Source organism: Cajanus cajan, chromosome 6 (assembly GCF_000230855.2).
Source record: "Cajanus cajan strain Asha chromosome 6, NIPB_CcT2T_4, whole genome shotgun sequence".
Classification (NCBI taxonomy): Eukaryota; Viridiplantae; Streptophyta; class Magnoliopsida; order Fabales; family Fabaceae; genus Cajanus; species Cajanus cajan.
Genome location: NC_138522.1, coordinates 53,325,636 through 53,348,898, shown reverse-complemented (window position 1 = coordinate 53,348,898; position 23,263 = coordinate 53,325,636). Strand labels below are relative to the sequence as shown.

General features: G+C 36.4%; 1 protein-coding gene across 1 annotated transcript; it reads right to left on the bottom strand.

Annotated features, from left to right (window-relative positions):
- Window positions 1-244: 244 nt before the first annotated feature.
- On the bottom strand, window positions 245-9,817 carry LOC109797189 (transducin family protein / WD-40 repeat family protein). Its single transcript, XM_020357142.3, has 12 exons — window positions 9,544-9,817; window positions 9,254-9,469; window positions 7,390-8,520; window positions 6,476-6,598; window positions 5,383-5,564; window positions 5,038-5,269; window positions 4,702-4,911; window positions 4,172-4,300; window positions 2,412-2,480; window positions 1,840-1,962; window positions 938-988; window positions 245-859 (listed from the first exon to the last, which is right to left on the bottom strand). The coding sequence occupies exons 1-12, from the start codon at window positions 9,775-9,777 to the stop codon at window positions 722-724; spliced, it is 2,838 nt and encodes a 945-aa protein (XP_020212731.1). The 5' UTR covers window positions 9,778-9,817; the 3' UTR covers window positions 245-721.
- Window positions 9,818-23,263: the final 13,446 nt, after the last annotated feature.

Sequence of the window (23,263 nt, the reverse complement as noted above, 5' to 3'; positions counted from 1 at the left end):
ATAATTAATGCAACTTCCTAAATATTAATGCTCGTAAACATTAAAGCGGATTTTAGTACGTGATAAATAAACCACACGCTTGTAACATCAATATACTGTAAAACACCACATTTAAAGGCACTTCGCATGGCAGTGCCCACCTTAGAATTTATTTATCTACATTCTACAATGATATTCTTCCTTTAAGCCTCGCTCGTAAATTATCAAATACATTCATTAGGTGAAAAAGAAAGGAAAGATAACGTAAACTTGAAACACCAGCATGAACTTACATTACATGGGGAAAATTGTACTCGGCAACAGACGGTAAATAAACAACGAGAAAAAAAATCGTAAAATGAATTAAATTTTGGCAAAATTTCTAATGTTTACAACACATTACAACTTGAAAAAGTAATGATCTTTTCTAAGACACTCACATCAGTAATAGTATACTCTGAAAACTTTGCTCTTCAAATGAATGTCATCTTGACATCAAGATATAAGCCGCAGATCAAAACAGCAATCATCTGGTAAAAAGAATCGTGTTGACAAGGTCATAAAGCCTTTTTCTGGGGATCCACCTCCACTCGTTGAAGGTGATATTATGAAACCTTTGCCCTGAATCTGCAGTGTTTCATCAATCACATGTTCCAATCATGAACAATTTTCCACCGTGATTGAAATACCCACGTCATAACCATAATCCAACGCATAACCATGTCCAAATATACACGATATTTTATGTCTTCTTCTTCTTCCGCTTCACTTCCCCAGTATCAGACCTTTCTTCTAAACGTTTGGATTGTCGAGTCCGTATCTCTATCAGTTTTGATTTTGCATCATGAAAAAGAGCATCTGATCTTGAAGCCATCATTTGCTGAAAGATAATTTAAAAAATTCAATCAGCTTGTCTATCAACAATGAATAACAGTTTTGCAGAATCTTTGATACAAACCTGAATATGATCCATGGCGGCAAGGTTAAAACCAAAGATATCTTTCCACCCCTGTCAATGATACAGTCAAGTTCATCAGTTATTTATACTGAAAAAAAGGGAATGGCAAAAAATTTTCTCAAGTACTATAGTAAAAGCTGGATAGTGGTGACAAATTAAATTTAAAAATTATCTGGTGAGCTACTATTTATATTAGGATTGTCAAACATAATCACCAGCTATAGCCATGTTATTCTTACGAAACAGCACAGATCTGTAAGATGCCAAAGTTAGGTATGACAGCATGCTGTCTGAAATCTGAATTTTCTCAATGTTAGAAGCCTATTATGCATCAGATGTCAACGTTCATTAGCATGCCACGCATAGCTAACATAAGAATAAAAAATAATTAATAATTATCAAAGAGTACTTTTTATCAAGTTTAGCTTGTGTTTCATTTTTGCCATCCTTTGAAAAGATTTATGTTGCTCAAATTTAACCTACATTTTCTTAAAGCAAGTTTTGAAAGAGTTTCTGTGAGTAGGGGCATATCCCATTTTCTACTTCTCAAGTCAAACTCTCAACAAAATGTATCGTATAAATATATATATACACACAAAAATTTCATGTACAACCAAGAAACATCCATACATTCCAAAAAAGTATCATTGATTTCTCAACATAGATCCCCCACTCACAGACATGTAACACAAAATATTTTATTTATTAAAAACCTAATTTAACTCTAAAACATGTTATCTGTTTTTTGGTGCAAAGTTTTGATGTACCAAATATAACAGAGCTTCATTTTATTAAGCGGAAAAAAAAAACTAGCATATTTATCTTTAGCAAAGTTTTGATGTACCAAATATGACCGCTTCAATTTTATTTAGCAAAACCAAAAAAAATTTTAAAATATTTACCTTGACCCTTTCGTAGAAAATGTCACTGAAAACAGTCAAGATAGGTCGTGCAGCTGGTGTGGAAAGAAGCTGGTTGTAATGTGTCTGCAACAGCAGTGTACCTATTCTACAAACAAGCTCAACCTGCAATTAACAGGAAAGCATAAATACTCATATCTTATGAAAAAATCTTCATGACTTCCAAGTAACATACATCTGATACTGATAAGTTCATCATCATTATCCTGTCTAATAAAGTAATTCAATATAAATATATCCTACTTAGTCTTTAGGATAAGAAGAACATGTAAATACAGGTGGGATAAAGGAATGAAAATAAGGAAAAGGACCCTACAAGAGATTAACAAATAAAAATTACTTTAGCACACGAGTAAACAACTATGTGGATACAATTTATGTTTTTGAAAGAAGAATTTAAAAGGAAAGCATTATAAACAAAATTAGAATAAGATTTCTGTAGAACAAGCAGCAAAAAGAAAAGAAAAGGAGATATACATATACATATATATATATATACAGACACAACAATATTTTAAAGAACAATGAACTTTCTACAAGGCAGGCAGAGTAACCTTATCAGAATATGAAGACCAGTCTTTCAAGTATGATAGAAGCTTCAATGCATCTGAAAATGGTAAAGCCTGCATAAATAAATGGAACATGTTAGACTTGATGTTTACAATTTATTAAAAAAAAAGAAGTATTGCTATTAGTTCTTCTGGTTGTGCCACGTCTGCATGACAAAAGTCAAGTGTAGCTATGTTTCTTTATATTCTTGGATCGTACATTTTTGGGGTTTAGGGTTTAGAGTATAAAAAGAAAGACACCACCTACACCATGGCCATTCCACTAACACCAGATGCACTGACGTCTGACGCTCTTCTGTAAACTATGTAATTGTTTAATAAATTATATCTCGCAATATATTATATAAACAATTATCATGTTGATAGAAATCCTAAATTTTAGTATCAGTGAATACAAAAATGTTAAATAGTGATTGTATTTTTCTTGGTAGAAATAGTGATTTGTGTTGACTTTAACTTTCTTTAAAAATGGTAAAAACATTAAATTAAAATAATGACCATAGTTTTTTCTCTCTTATAAATTTATATCAAATTGTTTTTCTAATTTAAAGAAGAAATGTGCTTGTTTTGGTATAATGATGGCAATGAGATTTAAACCTATAACCTTATGCAAAGTACCCAAAGATATTAACTGAAATGTATAACTTGTCACAAGTTTGATAATATTGTTCGTATATTTTTTTATTAGATGAACAGAAAATATATTTGGGATTCTTTTGAAAAAGCTTCTTTTCTTTACATCTTATTTGTACTTATAGACACTTGTATATATGTTTGAGAGGACATATGAAAATAGTTTATCATAATATGCCCATCAGCTGTTTTCAGCTTATTTCATTCATTAAGCTCTTCGGAATAGCTTTATGAAAATAAGCTACAACTTATATGAAAACAAGTTGACCTATAAGCTCTTCGGAATAGCTTTATGAAAATAAGCTACAACTTATATAAAATAAGTTGACCTTATTTCCCCTTCGATTATAAAAGCAACACATACATATGTGCCTAGATAATGAGTACTTATTCGACGTGCCCTTAATTATGCTAATTATACAAATGGGGCACTTGAGCTACTTGCCGCTAAAAATGCTTATAAACCAGATATGAGATGTAGAAATATTATTATACTCGGAAAAAATATATTAAGCCAAATAGAGTCAATGAGGAAAACTTAATCAAGTCTAGTTGCCATAGAAAAGGTCAAAATTTAATTAACTTGAATCATAAATGGTTGTATATGAAGATACAAGGAACTAAGAAGCAACACATACATATGTGCTTAGATAATGAGTACTTATTCGACGTGCCCTTAATTATGCTAATTATACAAATGGGGCACTTGAGCTACTTGCCGCTAAAAATGCTTATAAACCAGATATGAGATGTAGAAATATTATTATACTCGGAAAAAATATATTAAGCCAAATAGAGTCAATGAGGAAAACTTAATCAAGTCTAGTTGCCATAGAAAAGGTCAAAATTTAATTAACTTGAATCATAAATGGTTGTATATGAAGATACAAGGAACTAAGAAGTACGGCCTAATAAAAAGTAAATGTGACATGAAAAATTAGTACTGGATCAAGAAGTCCGACCAACTCTTCAGGTTAGTGCTCATCCTGAGCAATGATTTAGAAATGAGATTAACTTATTAACAATGAAAAATGAACTTTGAACAAATACAGCAGTCAAGTCTTGTACTTGTGCATGAGAAGATGGGATAAAAATGCAAGTCCCAAACATACCAATAAAGTTTGCTCCAAATCATTGGAGTGAACATCTGAAAATGCACTTAGAACGTAGTCAGAAGGTGAAAGCCCATTCATAAGCGGATTTGCTTGGAAAACAGCAACATTTCTGTTATTTTTCTCCTCCTGAAATGCGAAATCAAATAATTTGCAACATTAGGCATTATTAAACAAAAGATACAAGACAATCTTAGCCCTTTCTGTCTACATGTCACACGATGAATTGAAGAAATTTTCTGTAATCATTTATACTAAATGAACTTACTGAAATTTTAGTTTTTGATTGAGCCCAAGAGTGAAAATTGAACCATGTAATTGACCCTACCCAGTGTGATAAGGCTTTATTAGAGTTGTGTGCATATTTCCCAGGCCAGCATATTCATTTAAAAAACCATATGTTTATGCCTGGGTATCCATCTATTGTACATATGTACCTAAATATGCAAGGATGTTTTCCAGATTCAATTTTGAGATAAAGCACATCCGTTAAGATCAAATTAGTCATCTAAGAGGGAACACGTGTGAACCTGATGTTCTGCAATACGCTTTTGTTCAGCTTCTGCAATGTCTAATCTCTCAATAATTAAGTCAGTAGCAGTAAGGGTTTCCTGGGACTGTTTCCCAGCTAAAGCCACAGCTCCCTCCTCTGGTATTTCTTCCTTCGATGCATACTTGTTATCAAATGCATTGTCAAGATCAGCCTCAAACATTTCCTCCAACCTTTTCTCCTTTTCTTCCTGCAATTGAAATGGACTATCTTATTCCAGTGAAGTAAATTTAATCTAGGAAGAACAACATCATATCAAAAGTATTCCTAATATAAATTTAACAAGTGTAGCCCGTCTCACACAAATTGTGTATACCTCAATGAAAAACTGCTCTTCAGTGCGATCCCAGCGGCGGATAGAACGATCATGAGATCCAGTGACAATAAAATCACCACGACTACTGACCGCAAGACACCAAATATCAGCATGATGTCCTTCAAGAGTCAACAGAAGCTCAAATTTATCAGCATCCCAATATTTTACAAGGCGATCTTTTCCAACACTGAACACATAATGTGTTTTGGGAACAAATTGCACTGCCATAACACTGCCACATACAATGCATTAGATACTTCAAATACAGATTCATCCATGCTCATCAATGAAGAAGAGAAATAAAGAAAGACAAGCAATTCTCATGGTAAACAGATTATGTGGCACCTGTCAGCATGAGCAAAAATGGATTTATGACAGTCACCAAAGTCCAAACCCCAGATCTTTATATTTTTATCTGCAGAGCCAGTCACGATTAAATCTCCATCTGATGAGATATCCATACACAGAACAGGCAGCTTGTGACCATATAATGAAAGGAAGAATTTGAATGTGTCTGCAAAGTGAACCTGAAAAATAAATGAAATTATTTTTAAAAGAAAAAAAAATGTAGGGAAATAGAGCTAATGCATAAATATAAGTCATCAGAAGCTCGAAGCATAAAAAGTACTCAATGCATAGATGCCCAAAACACTTAGAATTTTCCATTTCCTATTAAAAGCACCATAAGAAGACATATAATTAATCAAGCTATCAATTTACCCTGTATCACTTATTATAGTTCAAAAACAAAATCAAACTAAGGATGTGGTTGGATAAACTGCTTAATTCAGTGCTTATTTCAATCAGCTCATACCACAAGAGGGCTTATGCCACAAATTTGACTGTGAAACTCATTGGAATAAGCCAAAAACCTTATTTTGATAAGCTACAGCAAGAAGCTTGTTGGAATAAGTTAAAAAATGCTTACATAACACGTAAGGTATTTTCATAAGCTCAAATGAACTTTCCATAATCTCTTCCAAAATGCCAACCAAGCCATTAGAACTCCAAACCTAGTTTATTTCTACATTAGTTCCACCCTAGAAAACCAGATCTTGAGCTGACACCACAATATGGTTGGATACTTGAGCCAGCACCCATATGGATGGACACAAGATAATATTATTTAAAAAATCATTTTTTAATTTTTGGAAAAGCCAGCTTAGAATATAATATAAAATACTGAAAATAATGCCTCTCATTATAATATGATTATCAATTTAGAACTGTTATGTTGCCCCTATTTCATTTCTTGAGTCACTCTCTCTGTAAATGTCAAGTGTCTAAGTGTCTGTGTTGCTATATAGAAATAATGCTGATGTTCCCAAATTGTTAATATATGATAAAGAAGTAATGCTCTGTGAATATGCATCTTGCAGCGTACAGTTGAAATGAAATAGACAAAAAATAGAGCATGGACAAGTTTAAGGCATCTAACCTTCACAGTACTATCCAAGAGAGCAACAGCAATATACTTAGCATCAGGGCTAATTGCAACCACAAGTGCATCATCATTCATTTTCATGGCACTAACATTTGACACAATGAGTTGCTTAGCAGCCTAAAACAGAACAAAAAAGGTGTTACTGAACAAACAGATTGAATATTAATATAATCCTTTCTCTGAGATTATTTGGCATGCATTAAATAGGAACTACTTAGAGGACATATAAATAAAGCATAAGAGTTGCAAAACAAGGTGGAGCAGAACATGCACCTAAATCTAGGAAAAAAAACTTAAAAATCAGAGTACACAAGAATATTGACAGAATAAACATTAAAAAGATGTTCTGTCACCTTTCTTGAATAGCAACACAAAAAATAAAAAAGAAATATATTGAAGAAATAGGTTAAGAGCATCTGCATAGGAGATAGGAGAGAAATTTTTATTTAATTTCTCTATTAATTCTTATAATGTTAGATCAAGATAATTTATTGATAAATTTAGTATGAGTAGATATGTTGAATATTTTTAGTTTAAATTACGTATAAGTAGTGATGTAATGGGTTCATTGCTACTGTTATTAGTATTCAGTAGCTTCTACCTATATATATATGTGTGTGTGTGTGTATGTACATGCAAATATTTGTGTTTATCATTTTATATATTGATTCTACGAATTAAATATAAAACAGAAAGATTAATACAGATGAGTTCTCAATGAAATATTGCATTGTTATAAAGCAGGGACTTTGACATTGTTATCATGTTTTATGTGCAGTATAAAACAAAACGTTAAATTTGAGTATCTTCTTAAAAAAACAAATTTCTTTTAAAAATAAAAAATAAATAATAATAATAACAATAATAATAATAAATAAATAAATAAGTGCGGGATATGAAGGACACACTTGACCAGGTTTTTGCTTAATTTGGTACTCCCAAAATTTTACATCATGATCTGCACTTCCTGTGACAAAACCATTTTTATGTGGCAGGGCAGCAATTGAGCGAACAGAACCACCATGAGCTTCAATTACTTCAAGACAAGTGCCACTTCCAATGTCAATAATTTCTATGGTTCCATCTTTAGTTCCAACAAGTCCATACTTGTTACTGGGAAGAATTAAACTGCAAAGTCCATACCCAGAATCAATGGTCCTTAGGCAAGAGCCAGTACTTGGGTTCCAAATTTTTACTGCATTGTGACTGGTTGACATCAGAAAACTGTTGTCTGAACTAAGTGCGACACTTCTAACATCAGAACGATGCCCTTGAAGATCAATGGCAAGTGTTTGTTTGGTTTCACCATGTTCAATGGAGTAAAACTCAAGTAGATTATTGTTCAGGGACAATGCTAAACTAGCCAGTGTATTCTTCGGAGTGATTGGACAGAAAGAAATGGAGCATATCTTTTTGCTAGCTCTAATAGTATGCAACAGTTTAAAAACATCAGGCACAGTTACTGTAGGGTAACTTGTTTCTATGGGTCCATGAGTGACAGAAGAATTATCTCCTTTCTTCTCCTTATTCTCATCTCCATTTTCTATTCCCTCCAAAGCATCTTTACTATGTTTCTTCTCTTTCTTACGGTGCACCCTTCGTTTTGCTTTGCGCTTTGCTTCAGCATCATCCAATACACGATATATTTCCACCGTTTTTCCAGCAACTTGGCATGCTAACAGATTCCCTGACTTGTTGAACTGCACTGTTGCAACTCTTTCCTTACTTTGTCGCTGAATTTCCCCAAAATGCCTCAAAACGTCCCATTTGTTTTGAACAGAAGATTCTTCTTCAGCGCCATTTACAGACTCCCCATCCACAGACTCGTGCCTGATTGCATAAAAACGAAGTTCCTTATCTGCAGAACCAGTGACCAGATATCTTTCATCCAGATCAATATCTAGGGACCATATTTCACTATGATGACCACCAACAATTTGCATACAGTGCTGGGTATCAAGATCCCACACTCTCAAGAACTTGTCTTTGGAGGAAGTAACAAGCTTTTTCCCAGAACTTATGAAAACAACGTCAGTCACCTGCCACAGATGAATGAGAAATACATATTAAAAAAAACTCCCAATCATGTTTGAGATCCAGACACAGGGATTTGGAGGGAAAGGGACAGTAACCGCCTCATTTCAGGTAAATATTATTATTCTCTAATTTAAGAATGAAATGTATAAGATAATATATAATATATAATATATTATCACAAATCTTTCCAGTATCCCTCATTCACTTATCCAAACACTTTACAACTCAGGACATGGGGAATCAACATGGTGCTCTCAGGATCGATTCCCTTCAGTATTATAATAATATTTGGTCAACAAAAGTCACGCTCCACAAGTGTAGATCAGTCCTTGGTTGTTAGCTTTGGGAACTATTTGGACCATGTCCATTGAAGAAAAAAAAAACACTATACAACTCTTTTAAGACCATGTTTGGCCAAACTTTTAAATACGCACTTGTAGAAGAAGAAAAGGGGAAAAAAATTGAATTAAACTCCTCTCATAAGTTAAAGTCAACTAATGTACTTCAACTTGAATTAAACTCACATTTAACTTCTCAAATGTGCATAAGTTGATTTTAACTTGTCACAGAAGCTTGACTCGTTTTGATTTAAACAAAAGAGCTAATCCAATAATGAAAAAAACCTACCTACGATCCAAGCAGAGCAAAATTACATCAACCAAATATAGAACTAATAACAGGAGTTCAACTTCAAGTTTTCAACCGGAAGTTTAAACAGTAGAAAAACAAACAAACCTGGTCACGATGACCACGAAGGCGAAAGAGCCCATTCTCGCCAACCACATCCCATAAAATAACATCATTATCCTTGCTACCAGAGGCAAGCAACGAACCAGCCTTGTTGTAACGAAGCGCGGTCACAGCTCCCTTGTGTCCATTCAACGTAGTCTCGCACGTTCCCTTATCAGAATCCCAAATCCGTATGCTACCGTCACCGTAACCAGCTGCAATCTGCAACCAAAAAACCGTTTAAGGAAACGCATATACACGCGCGCAAATGAAGATTCGACGGTGATGGCGATTACCAGGGAGGAAGAAGAGGAGGCGATGGAAGTGACGGCGAGGGAAGGACCGCGCGATGAAGAGGTAGGGGCTAGGGTTTTGGTGCAGAGGCCCTGCCGCACGTGCCAGACGCCGATTTTCTCGAGCGCCGGAGAGAGGAGGTGCTTGCCGGAGCTGTCGTATGCGATGTTCGAATCCACCGACGCTATCACGCCAAACGACGCCGCTGGCTCGTATCGGAGGTAGGCCTTCACCATGGTTGCTGCTGCGGTCAGTGGTGAGTCGAGAGAGGTTTAAGGACAGGGTTTATGTTAGGGGAACATCCTTGTTTTCTTTTTTTTTTTTTTTGTGTCGTTGAGCCTTTCATAATTGGGCCTGAGTTCAGCCCAAATTCGTAGTTGCTTTTTCTGGCTATTTTTTGTAGGAAAATTCTTCGGTACCCAGTCGGTACCGGAACAATCGTTTATTTATTTATTTTTATTGTGATTACTTATTTTTATTTTTTTTTATTTAATATTTTTAATAATTTATTTTTATAAAAAAATTTATATTTTTATATTATTTTTATATTTTTAATTTTTATATTAATATAACATCTATTATAATTAAATAGTTTAATATTAATATTTTGTTAATATGTTTAGTTTTTTTATGTTAATTTTTTGAATTTATAATATAAATTAGTTTTTCAGTTATATTATTTATTATTTTTCTTTTTTCTTTTTATATTTTTATAATATTATTATAATTTTTAATTTTTAATTTTTTAATTCTATCACATATAAGTAAAATTTGTTATGAAAATTAACTTTTGATTATTATTTTTTAATTAGTCTTTTTGATTGATTCATCTTATACAAATTTTTAATCTAAAATTAGTATTGTTTTTAATTTATTTTTTAAAAATTATTTGTTCACATAATTTGAAATACCAAAATTTTTCAATTTTTATGGGTACTATACCAGTTCCCTTTTTTGTATGGTAAAACCTTTTCTAGATAGTATTTTATATTTCTTTTATATGCACAAATTTAAAAAACTTAAACACAAAATCATAATGGTTAGGTGGCTTCACACTTGTATTTCTTAATTAAGGATTAGAGTTTGATTCCTATCTTGAGTATGAAACATTACTTTTTGTTACATAATTTTTCTAAAAAATATGAAATCTAAACATAAAAAATAATGTTATAAACTTTTTCTCTTTGCAATTAAATTTTTTTATCATATTATTTTTAGTACTCTTTCATTTTGAATTCTTAATTATATGAGTTGAATTTGGTGGAACAAACTACTTGTCTCTTTTTTTTTCTTTTTTTTTTGAAGATTAGATAAATAAACATTTAAAGTCATTTAACTCATATCATCTAACTCATCAACTTGATGGATTCGAGCTATCAACTAAATAGATCAACCCACTTATAATAAATATATATTGAATCAATGCTTTTATTTCATAACTTAATTTCTTTTTCTAATTACTTGTTCTCATTTTATATAAAATAAAAATATATTATTTTAATTACATATAATTTTTTATTAGCACATTTTCATGTATAAAACCTTTGTATAGTGTATAATTTTTTTGCTTTTTGTTTGAGTTACATTAGTTTAATTTTGGATTAATTTTCAAGCTTTTATATAATAGTGTATAAAGACAATAACTTATTTTCATGTATAAAAAAAATTGAACTATATTGTCCTTATATATCAAAGTGATAATTTCTATTAAATATCATTTAATCTAATCCAATTATTATTTTGATATTTCAAAAAAAATCAATTTCAATGAAGATTTTTTTTATTTGGGTGAATTACCCACCAACTTCTATTTTTAACACATCAACCGACTAAAGTGAGTTAACAAATAAAATATAATAATGTTAAATCAACCATACACAATTTATAAGTTTGGTTTTACACTTGCACAACAACATGAGGAACATATATTGACTAAAGAGTAATGCCCTAATAATATGCCTAAGATTCTCCATGATAATAATTGTACACGACTCTTAATTTTTTAAAATTTATGCATTGTGCGAAACAACAAAATACAAATTAACTTAATATATGATTGATTTGATCATGTTGAATGGATTTATGCTCTCTTTAAAAACTATCCATTTAATCACTAGATATACATCTCACAAGTCAATGTAACATTAACCAAATCTAATAAGTATTATTATTATTTTTAAAAATTATAAACAACACAATATACTCTTTTCAAAATTACCATGTTATTAGTGTAAAATATTTATCAGTTTTACTAATAACTAATTATTATTTAAAAACTTAATTAACTATCTTTAATGACTTTTTTTATTTCAACTACATTTTTTTTTCTTTTGTTTTCCCCTTAATATACTCAAGCTGAAGACATTATTTAAGATATTTAAGTATAGTTCAATTAAGATAGAGACTCGTTTGAGATTTACTTCTACATTTTAATTTTCAAGTTTTATATTTTCTATTTAAAAAAAATAGCTTTTTCATTCATATTGTTTTCCTATTATAAAGTTTTACTTTACATTACACCCTAAATAAATGAAATGCTAATTTATTTAGATGGAGACACATTTCTAAAATGTAAATGCAATATGCATATGCATATGAATAATTTATTCTTTAACGTTTTCTGTATTATTTCATTTTCTCCCATGCGTGTTTTTGACTAATTATGTGGTTGAAATCTGAAAACAAATCTACCAATACATCGTATAGGTCTTAGAATAGACATGCGACGACCAACAAATTTATGTTGCGACATCAAACATTCAAACGTGGGCTGGACCCTAGAAAGGATACATCAACATCGGTTTTACAAATCGACCCAAATATATAACTCCTACGAACAATATGAATTTCATGTGAGAGCTTACTAAGCTACCTTCAATTACATTTATTTTACTTTTTTATTATCCAAGGTATTATTCGTCGAGAATATCAGATTAATCTCTTAAAACATAAGTATCACTTAAAAAAAATTCAAATCTCATATTGATTAAAAATAAATAAAAACTTTATAAGTAAGATAGTTTTCATTGATTTGCAAGTTAATTTTATAGAATTTAATTAGGTTTATGATCCGTATTTTAAAATAATACAAAAATTATTCTAAATTTCTTTAAAAAAAATTACTTACAATTTATACACATATTAAATATAATATTATAAATAAAAGACAAATTTTATCTTATATTTTTAATTTAATTTAATTGAGTAAAGTATGTAACTCTAGTTATAAGAGTTTGTTACCACATATTAAAAATATATAATAATACGTCAACTATATCACTTTCGACAAGAATATTTTTATTGAAGACTTTATAGCATGAAAAGCAAAGGAAGAATTAAGTAACCACAGCTTGGGCAAACAATCGCAATTACTAAATGGATGAAAATGGGGTTGTGGTTTGTGGATGGAGTCGGTTGCCGCCATAGAATAAAAAAAATGCACGTATTTATCCAAGTGGATATTAAAATGTGGAAGGAAACAAATGTTATTACAAGATAGTCAAACAAATGGGAAGAAAAAAAAGCTAGTAGTGGCTAGAAGTGAGTAATAATAAATACCGACATTTTGTGTCTCTTATAATAATTCGTAATCATAAGATGATAAAAGTGGGGCTAAGGTATGAGAAAGTTATGGCCATAATAAGCCCTCATATTAATACACAGGCAAAGCTTAAATTGGTCACTTCCATATGTCTTACTCATCCCCTACTCACTAATATTAATACCACACGTGCATATATAGTAATATTTCCTCATGCTTCAAAACCATTTGAAAGGTTTATTGTTGTGTTACATTGTCTTCCGTACGCATTTGTTACTTGTTATCAACATATTATCTTACATGTTGGCAAAGTCCACTAAATTATCAACAAAAGGCTAATAAAGAAACCAAAATCACAAGCACATAATAGTGTTAGAAACCAAAATCACATATAAAATAGAACGAAGAGAATATAATATTTTTTATAAAAAAATTATTGATGACTAATATTGATTGAGAGTTGATCATTTTTAATAGTATTTTTTTTATTTATGATACTTAAACTCAAAAGTTTACTTAAATCAACGATTTATTGGTATCTTTGTGCTTATTTAATTTCATTGACCATTTATTGATATTTTCGTGCTTATCTAATTTCATTTTCTCCGTTCATTTCAACTAGTTTGTCCACGAAAAAAGATAACCTAGAATAATAAGGTGAGCAGAAAAAAGACAGAATGAGAAGGGAAAAAATAATGGAGAGATAAAGCTTGGCCACTTAATTTTGTATTAGCTAGCAATAAGTTTGTTTATAAACTGGGGTCCGTTTAGTTCTCATCGTACAAATAAATTGTTTTAATTATTTCCCCTCCTTTTATTCATTCTACCGTGTTCATTGCTAAAAGAATTATGGAAAGAACTACTAGCGTTAATTTAATGATGAAGGTATTTTTTAAGGAATAAAAAAAATTAATGATGAAAGAGTTAAAAATTGTTTTTTTTTTGGTAAAAAAAGTTGTAACATATAAAACAATTATAATCAGACAAGATCATTACAGCCGAAGCAAATCAATTTGGAACAAAAATGAAGAAAAATAAAACAACATAAAATCAAATTAATTAGTTTCGTTTATTTATTCGTGTAAAAACTCGTCAATTTAATTTGATTTAAACTAAACCAAATTAAACGAAACTAAACTTTCTATAGTTTTATACATGATTAGGTTTTCTTTAGTTTTTTAAGTGTTTCTATTTGTCAACGATCTTTTAATAAGATTTTATACAAAGTTACCGCAGCTTGAGCTATAAAAATCGTCGAAATTAAACATGGGTTCATGTAAGACAAAAACATTAATTAGACTAACAAAAACTGAATTGATAGTCATGTTCTTCAATTAGAAGAAAAAAACTAAAATCTGAATATAAAAAAATCGTTGAGTATTTCAATTTCGTATCTTAAATAACCGAAACAAAACAAATGTTTAACACCTCTACAAATAAATTTTGAAAACTTTTATGATAAAAAATACAAATAAATCAATGCTATAAAGGAATAAAAAAGTATCACATAAAATTTAAATAACGTGATTTAGTCTTTTGTATTTATGTTTATAAGAATGTTCATTATCTCAAAATATATTACATGTATATTCCTAAAAATCTTTCCTTCAAGTCTTGTAGATGAAACTTACAAATTATTTCTTGTAAATTTTATGGGTAAAACTTGAAAATTCTTCTCTCACAAGTTTTTTGTGAAACTTAGAAACTTTTTTTCATATACCCTCTATCTCATTTAAGGTGTTTAGGGTTTAGGATTTAATGTTTATGGTTTAAGATTTAGGATTTGTGTTGTGCATATGTTTAGTTATGGTGTTGTATACATGTTGAGTTGATATATATCTTATTTTATACTTTTTATGTGTCATTATTTTAATTTAAGATTGAAGAAATATACTATTTATGTATTATTTGATGTAAAATTTTAATTTTTAACAATTAAAAATAATATTAACATAAAAATATTATTTTATTTATAATAATATTTTTTTAGAAAATTAATATTTTATTAACTTACTTTATAATAATATTTCAATAAATATAAGTTGACAAATATTACTTAAAAATAAAAGTTAAATGTGGCATTGGATATATTTGTCTATGTGTTGATTATTTTTTATTTTATTTTTTGAACAACTATGTGTTAATTACCTAATTGATGTAGGATTGGATTAATAGTTTGATGTGATTTTGAAATTTTGATATGCAGTTTTGTTAGAAATTTAGAAGGAAAGTTTTACCAGTTGTAATTATTTTTTTAAAAAAATATAATTAAATATACCAATTAGACACTCTAAAAACACTGGGGACAATGTAGGGCATGTATTAGATATAGTTAGGTAACGTCGTAACAGGGACACCAATTCAGAATTAAGAATTCACCAAACCATCTTTGAAGTTACAGACAATGTAGGCCATCAATTAGATTTAATGTCTCACGAATGATGATGCCACTTCCTAAATGTTTTTACTTTAATTATTGCTGTTACACCCGGAATGCATTTAGATTAACTTATGTATTTGACATTGTTTACAAAAAACATATTAATTTATATTTATAAATTAATTATCTTTCTTTATTAAAATTCAAACCTAAATTTTAAAAAATTAACATTTATTTTTCTAGAAAGGGTTCTCAAAGACAGCTTCAAGTGACCGACTAATATTTATTCTTTTTTGGTGGATTTAAATTGTACCGGAAGGTCCCTATCGGTCACGTTGACCAACACGTGCCATTTCGTCAGACACCCATGCATAGCCACGTACAAGCATCATCATCAACATCGGCTCGGCATGAGGCCGAGAACCTACATCAGTCTGGTTAATGCAAATATGGACCATCATCATTCATCGAGTCGGCTCGGTCAGGTGCCGCGCCGACATATAACATACCGGAAGTATACAGGCTGCCGTGTACGGACTGGACGGTTCGGTCATTTGCCGCTCCGACTAGTATTGATTAGACGGCTCGGCCTCTTGCCGAAGGGTTAGGCGAGTCATAACAAGTAATCACAGTCAAGAAAGGTAAGTACATGATTAAAGCCTAAACGACCAATTAGTACCGTATTACCTAATTTGGTAAACATCTGATAGGGCCCATCACGCTCAGGCCCATGTCAGATGCTATAAATAGGTCTCACGTAACAAGGTATGTCACTGTTCATTTTTAACCTAGATACTCGTGCATATACTAACTTGAGCGTCGGAGTACCTTTTGCAGGTACCTCCCCCCACTTTTGAAGACATCGTTGGAGCTCTTATTCGGTCCCCTTTCACTAGGAAGAACAGGAGTGTGCCCTCAGACAGGTACATTTTGGCGCCCACCGTGGGGCCGAACCGAGAGCAAATTCGAGATTTATTGTTAGAAGAAAGCATGGTGAAAACGAGGAAGAATAACGTGGAAGAACACCAGTCCGAAGACGAGCATCAGTCAGGGGCCGAGACGACAGAAGAAACAAACTTGAATAGTATGGTGCGACAGATGAAGGAGGAGATGGCCGCCATGAAGCAACAACGGGAGAAAGACGCGGCCGAAATGGCTGCACTACGGGCGGAAAACATCGCCCTCAAGAACCAGTACCGTGATCCTACGTGGAAGCCCTCCGAGACGACCCATACTCAAGGATCGTTCCATTCGCATGGCCAGCACACCTCGGTCCCTTACACCTCTGTTGCCCCTGCCGCCCATGCCTCGGCTAGCCGACCGTTACAGCCCATGCCGACAGCATCCCACCGGCACCCCTTTACACCCAATATCATGCAATCCGCCCTCCTTGACAACTGGAAGTCCTTGTCTCTCGACAAATACGATGGAACCACCGATCCAGATGAACACGTTGACGTATTCCTAACTCAGGTGACCTTAAACACCACCGACGACGCCGCCCTGTGCCGAATCTTCCCGACGTCGCTGAAAGGACGAGCGTTGAGCTGGTTCACCCGGCTCCCGGCCAACTCGATCGACTCGTTTGGCACCCTAGCTTCCCAGTTTACCATCCAGTTCGCTACAAGTCGACCACACCAGTTGACTTCTCTATCACTGGTTAGTATCCGTCAGGAGAGGAAGGAATCACTTCGGGCGTTCATGACCCGTTTCAACAAAGCAGCACTGGAAATTCGCGATCTGAACCCTGCGGTTGCTCTTCATCATCTAACTACCGCCCTAAAACCAGGCCCCTTTGCCAATAGCATCTGTAAAAAACCGCCGACAGACATGGATGACTTGCGCCGACGCGCTGACAAATATATGCAAATGGAAGAATTGGCGGAATTCCGAAGCCAAGCCCGAGCGGAAACGTCAGCAAAACTTGAGAAAACGACCGAGACGACCTTTCGAAGCCGTCCTAAAGAACCTCTTCCTCGTGAGAAACATCCCCGAGGGCCGAGGTACTCCCAGTATACACCGCTCAATACGAGCAGGACAGCTGTGTTGGAACAAGCACTCGCTTCGGAAATACTCACAGTTCCGAAACGGGCGTCCACCCCCCCGAGGGCCGATACGACCAAATCCTGCAGATACCATCGCAACAGAGGACATTCGACAGAGGAGTGTGCAGCCTTGAGAGATAAGATCGAGGATTTAATCAAACAGGGGCAACTCCAAGCGTTCGTAGGCCAACCCAACTCGACCAGGCATGTTGATCGTCCTAGGCAGTATGAACAACCCAGCCAAAGGAGGGCCGAAACACGTTCGTACCGCGAACGTAGCCGGTCTAGGGAACGGAGAGAGCGAAGAGAGGAAGAACCCTCGACACAGCCTAGACGAGTAATCAATACCATAGCTGGTGGTTTCGCAGGCGGAGGCTCTACCTCATCGGCGCGACGCAGACATCTACGAGCCGTTCGGCATGTACACTCGGTTGAGACATCCCGACCCCACCTACCAACTATCACTTTCACAAAAGATGATTTTAAAGGTATTGATCCAGACCAGGATGATCCAATGGTCATTAGCGTTGAGATTCACAACTGTATTGTACGTAAAACGCTAGTGGACCAGGGCAGTTCAGCCGACATTCTTTATTGGAATACATTCAAGCAGTTGGGGATTCCGGAATCCGAGCTGTTCCCCTATGACGAACCTCTGGTTGGGTTCTCTGGCGAACGAGTACACACGAAGGGATACATCAAGCTGACAACACGGTTCGGGTTTGATGGGGATGAGTACAGTGATATCCCGGTTAAATATGTGGTGGTGCATGCCAATACATCATATAACATCCTGCTTGGTAGGCCGTCACTGAACCGACTCGGCGCAATTGTATCCACACCACATCTGGCAATGAAATTCCCAGGCCGGTCCGGACAAATAGTCACCATCCATGCCGATCAAAAAACCGCCCGAGAATGTTACTTTACCAGCTTACGTTTGCCAAAAATACAGGAAGAAGAGTCAAAGGAGCCGAGAAGAGTGCATTCGGTCTCGCAGCAATCGGTTATGGACCTCGACCCCCGAATCAACCAGGATGAAAGGGTAGAGCCCACGGAAGAAAAGCAACCATTTCGAGTCGGCACATCTGATCTTCAAGTCACTTACCTAGGCGCCAACCTGTCTCACAAGGTGCAGCTTGCCATTAAACAAGTGGTCTTGGAAAACAATGACTTATTCGCATGGCAGCCATCCGACATGCCTGGCATCGACCCCAATTTCTTGTGCCACAAACTATCCGTCAGTAAGGAAGCTAGACCGATTGCTCAACGGCGTCGAAAAACTGGTGAAGAGCGTAAAGCAGCTATCGAAGAGGAGGTGTCAAAATTACTTGATGCTCGGTTCATCCGAGAAGTGCACTATACAACATGGTTAGCCAATGTTGTTATGGTCCGCAAGCCGAATGGGAAGTGGCGCATGTGTACCGACTACACTAACCTGAATAAAGCCTGCCCAAAAGATGCCTACCCACTGCCAAACATTGACCGACTTGTTGATGGAGCGTCGGGACACCAGTTCTTGTCTTTCTTAGACGCATACTCCGGATATAATCAAATCCGGATGCACCCCCAAGATGAAGACAAGACGGCCTTCATCACTGAATCGGCCAATTATTGCTACCGGGTCATGCCGTTCGGGTTGAAAAATGCCGGAGCAACTTATCAACGTTTGATGAATAAAGTTTTTCATGACCAGATTGGTCGAAGCATGGAGGTGTATGTCGATGACATGGTGGTAAAATCAAGTACCGTGTCGGCACATACTCGAGATCTGACCGACGTTTTTAGAGCCCTTCGGCATCATCAAATGCGATTGAACCCCGAAAAATGTGTATTTGGGGTCTCAGGCGGCAAATTTTTAGGGTTCATGCTGTCCAGTCGAGGCATTGAAGCAAACCCCGACAAGTGCCAAGCCATTTTGAATATGAAGAGCCCAAGCACTTTAAAGGATGTACAAAAATTAGCCGGCCGCCTCACCTCCCTGTCCCGATTCCTTCCATGTATGGCCGAAATAGCCAAGCCTATTCTCGTTTTGCTCAAAAAGACTGAAAAATTTAAATGGACTCAGGAGTGTGAGGAGTCATTCCAGCAGTTCAAGACACGCCTTGGGGCTCCTCCAATCTTGTCTAAACCAATCGGTCAACTAGATATGATTGTGTATTTGGCTATCTCGAGCAGTTCCATCAGTGCCGTTCTGGTACAAGAAAATCAGGAGCAGCAACAGCTGGTATATTTTATCAGTCGGACTCTTCAGGATGCCGAACGACGCTACCAGCTGATAGAAAAGGTAGCCCTGGGCCTCATCTACACGGCTCGTCGACTTCGGCAATATTTTCAGAGCCACAAGATCATTATCCGAACCGACTGCCCAGTAGCCAGAATCTTACGCAAACCAGAGATCGCCGGCCGAATGGTAGCATGGTCGGTCGAACTCTCAGAGTTTGATTTGTCCTTCGAACCGAGAGGTCCCGTCAAATCACAGCATCTGGCAGATTTTGTTAACGAGCTTACCCCCCCAGGACATTTTGAAGATGAGCCGTGGACTATGCACGTCGACGGCTCCTCTAATGCTCAAGGTAGTGGAGCAGGGATAATTCTGGCTAGTCTGTCGGGCATCACAGTCGAACAGTCTCTTCGGTTCGGTTTTCGGGCCTCTAATAACCAAGCAGAGTACGAAGCGTTGCTGGCCGGAATGCGGTTGGCAACCGAAATGGGCATAAAAAGAATTATATGCTGCACTGATTCAAAGATTGTGGCCGAGCAAGTTAATGACAATTTTCAAGTCAAGGACTCAAACCTACTGCAATATTACCATCTCTTTCAAAGGCTAAAAGACAACTTCAGCGAAGTACAGGTTCGGCATATCTTGCGCAATAATAATGAACGAGCTGATCAGTTGGCTCGACTCGCCAGTAGCCGAAAACCGGGACAATTGCGAACCACCATTCACCTTGAGGTTCCTTCCCCAAGTGTAACCACCGAATGCATGACAATAGATGAAGCACCCTCATGGATCACACCCATTCGGAAATACATCACTCACGGCGAATTACCAACCGACCCGGTGGAAGCAAAGAAGTTGCGCACTCGCGCGGCTAGATACTCCATGATTGCCGAGGATCTCTACAGACGAGGTTTCTCATCCCCGATGCTCAAATGTATAGATAGCCACCAAGCTGACTATGTAATGCGAGAAATCCACGAGGGCATTTGTGGATCTCATTCCGGAGGACGAACGCTAGCAGTCAAGGTTCTGCGTGCAGGTTACTTCTGGCCGACCCTGAAGGGGGATTGTGCAGATTTTGCAAAAAAATGCATTCAATGTCAGAAGTATGGGAACCTCATTCATGCATCGGCCACCGAGCTGCACACCATCAGCTCTCCTTGGCCGTTTGCCATATGGGGAATTGACGTATTGGGACCATTTCCGGTTGCAAAGGGGCAAGTTAAGTTCCTCCTTGTAGCAGTAGACTATTTCACAAAGTGGATAGAGGCTGAGCCACTTGCTTGCATCTCTGCTGCCAACGTCCAGAAGTTCGTCTGGAAAAACATGGTTACTCGGTTCGGCATTCCATATGCCATAATCTCCGACAACGGTTTACAGTTCACGGATAAAAAATTCAACTCTTTCCTGCAAAACCTTGGCATTCGGCACAGATTCACATCAGTTGAACATCCTCAGTCGAATGGACAGGCCGAAGCTGCTAACAAAGTCATACTCACAGAATTGAAGAAACGACTCGGATCAGCAAAGGGAGCGTGGGCTGAAGAGTTGCCGGAAGTTTTGTGGGCATATCGGTGCACACCGCAGTCTACTACTAAAGAAACCCCTTTTCGCCTAACATACGGTGCCGACGCAATGATACCGGTTGAAATAGGGGAACCATCATTCAGACGGCAACATTTTCAGGAGGACTTCAATGACACATCTCTTCGGGCTGAACTAGATGTTCTTGATGAGGTGCGGGACAAGTCGCAGGTAGTAGCCGAAGCATGCAAGCAACGCATGAGTCGGCGCTTCAATTCTAACCTCAAACCAAGAATATTTCATGAAGGAGACCTTGTATGGAGAGCAACCGGATCGGCAAGGCGCAAACCGTCTGAAGGCAAACTGGCAGCTAATTGGGACGGCCCGTTTCGAGTACGACACGCTCTAGACAACGGAGCATATAAGTTGGAAGAGCTATCCGGCAAAGTTCTCCCGCGAACATGGAACTCTACACACTTGAAGACTTACTATAGCTAGTTGTCTATTTCACAAATTTGTAAACGTTTTAAGGGTGCACTCTTTTCCTTGAACTGGTCTTTTTCCCTCTTAAAAAATAGTGAAAAGAGGTTTTGGCCGGCAAGGTTTTTAACGAGGCATCCATTTATCAATGACAACACGATTCCATCATACTTTATTTTTACAATCATGCTTTAAATTATTTAACAAGTCTTCCCTCCCGAGATGTCTCTCGGCTAAGGATGTGACTTCCAATTATTTAACAAGTCTTCCCTCCCGAGATGTCTCTCGGCTAAGGATGTGACTTCCAATTATTTAACAAGTCTTCCCTCCCGAGATGTCTCTCGGCTAAGGATGTGACTTCCAATTATTTAACAAGTCTTCCCTCCCGAGATGTCTCTCGGCTAAGGATGTGACTTCCAATTATTTAACAAGTCTTCCCTCCCGAGATGTCTCTCGGCTAAGGATGTGACTTCCAATTATTTAACAAGTCTTCCCTCCCGAGATGTCTCTCGGCTAAGGATGTGATTTCCAATTATTTAACAAGTCTCCCCTCCCGAGACACCTCTCGGTCTGGGACAACAAATTTTATCAATTCAATAGTACACAAGATAAATTGGAAAATTAAAAGATGATTTCATTCAGGCGCTATCGGCCTCAGAAAGTACATTCATTGGAGGGCACTACTGGCCCATTCATACAACAAAAACATTCAAACAAAATCCTACTAGCCCATCATTCAAGATTGCACCTCAACCTCCCCCTGCACTGGACCATCTTCCGGGGCACCTTCCTCGCACACCGTCTCCTCGTTCGGTCCGGCAACCCGTGTTGGGGCCTCCTCATCCGGTTGCTGGTCCGGGGGGATGGCAGTCATGTCCACTAACTTCCCCTCAAAGAAATCCTTGGACATATCTAGGTGGAAGTCAGGAGGAAAATCGCCGAAGTAGCAGGCTTGACGAGCACATTGGGCGAAACCGGCCTGATGCTGACTGAGAACCTTGGCACGTGCCTTTTCCTGATAAGCTCCAAAGGCAATCTTCTCAGCTTCCAGCTCCTTGCGCAGAACTGTCACCTTCTCAGTCTCGCCCTTTAGAGCAAGTTCGAGACGCTGTACCTTTAAAGCCAAGTCATCGGCGGTCCTTCCGCGGCGGTCCATCTCGGCCTGGTACTTACTGCTAGCCGTTTGGGCGTCAGTCAAAGCAGCCAATGTCTCTTGAAGAGACTTTTCCTGATCAGCTAGCTGTTTGCGCAGCTCATCAGCCTCACCGTTTGGCTGCATGACAATGCTTTGTGCCATGGCCACAGCACGCACTTGGAACTCACAAAAGAAGCTCCATTTTTGCGCCGAACTCATCCGGCTCAGCAGCCCCTGGCCTGCCTCAGAGGTCAGGTCTTGACTCAGGAAATCCTGAGCGTTCACATTGCCAGCCAAGAAACTTGGTGCCGACAAGCTTTCGGGAACAGGGAGGCTGGCCACTCGGCGCTGTTTCGCCCGGCGACTCTCCTCCTCGGCCCTAGAATCAGGCCT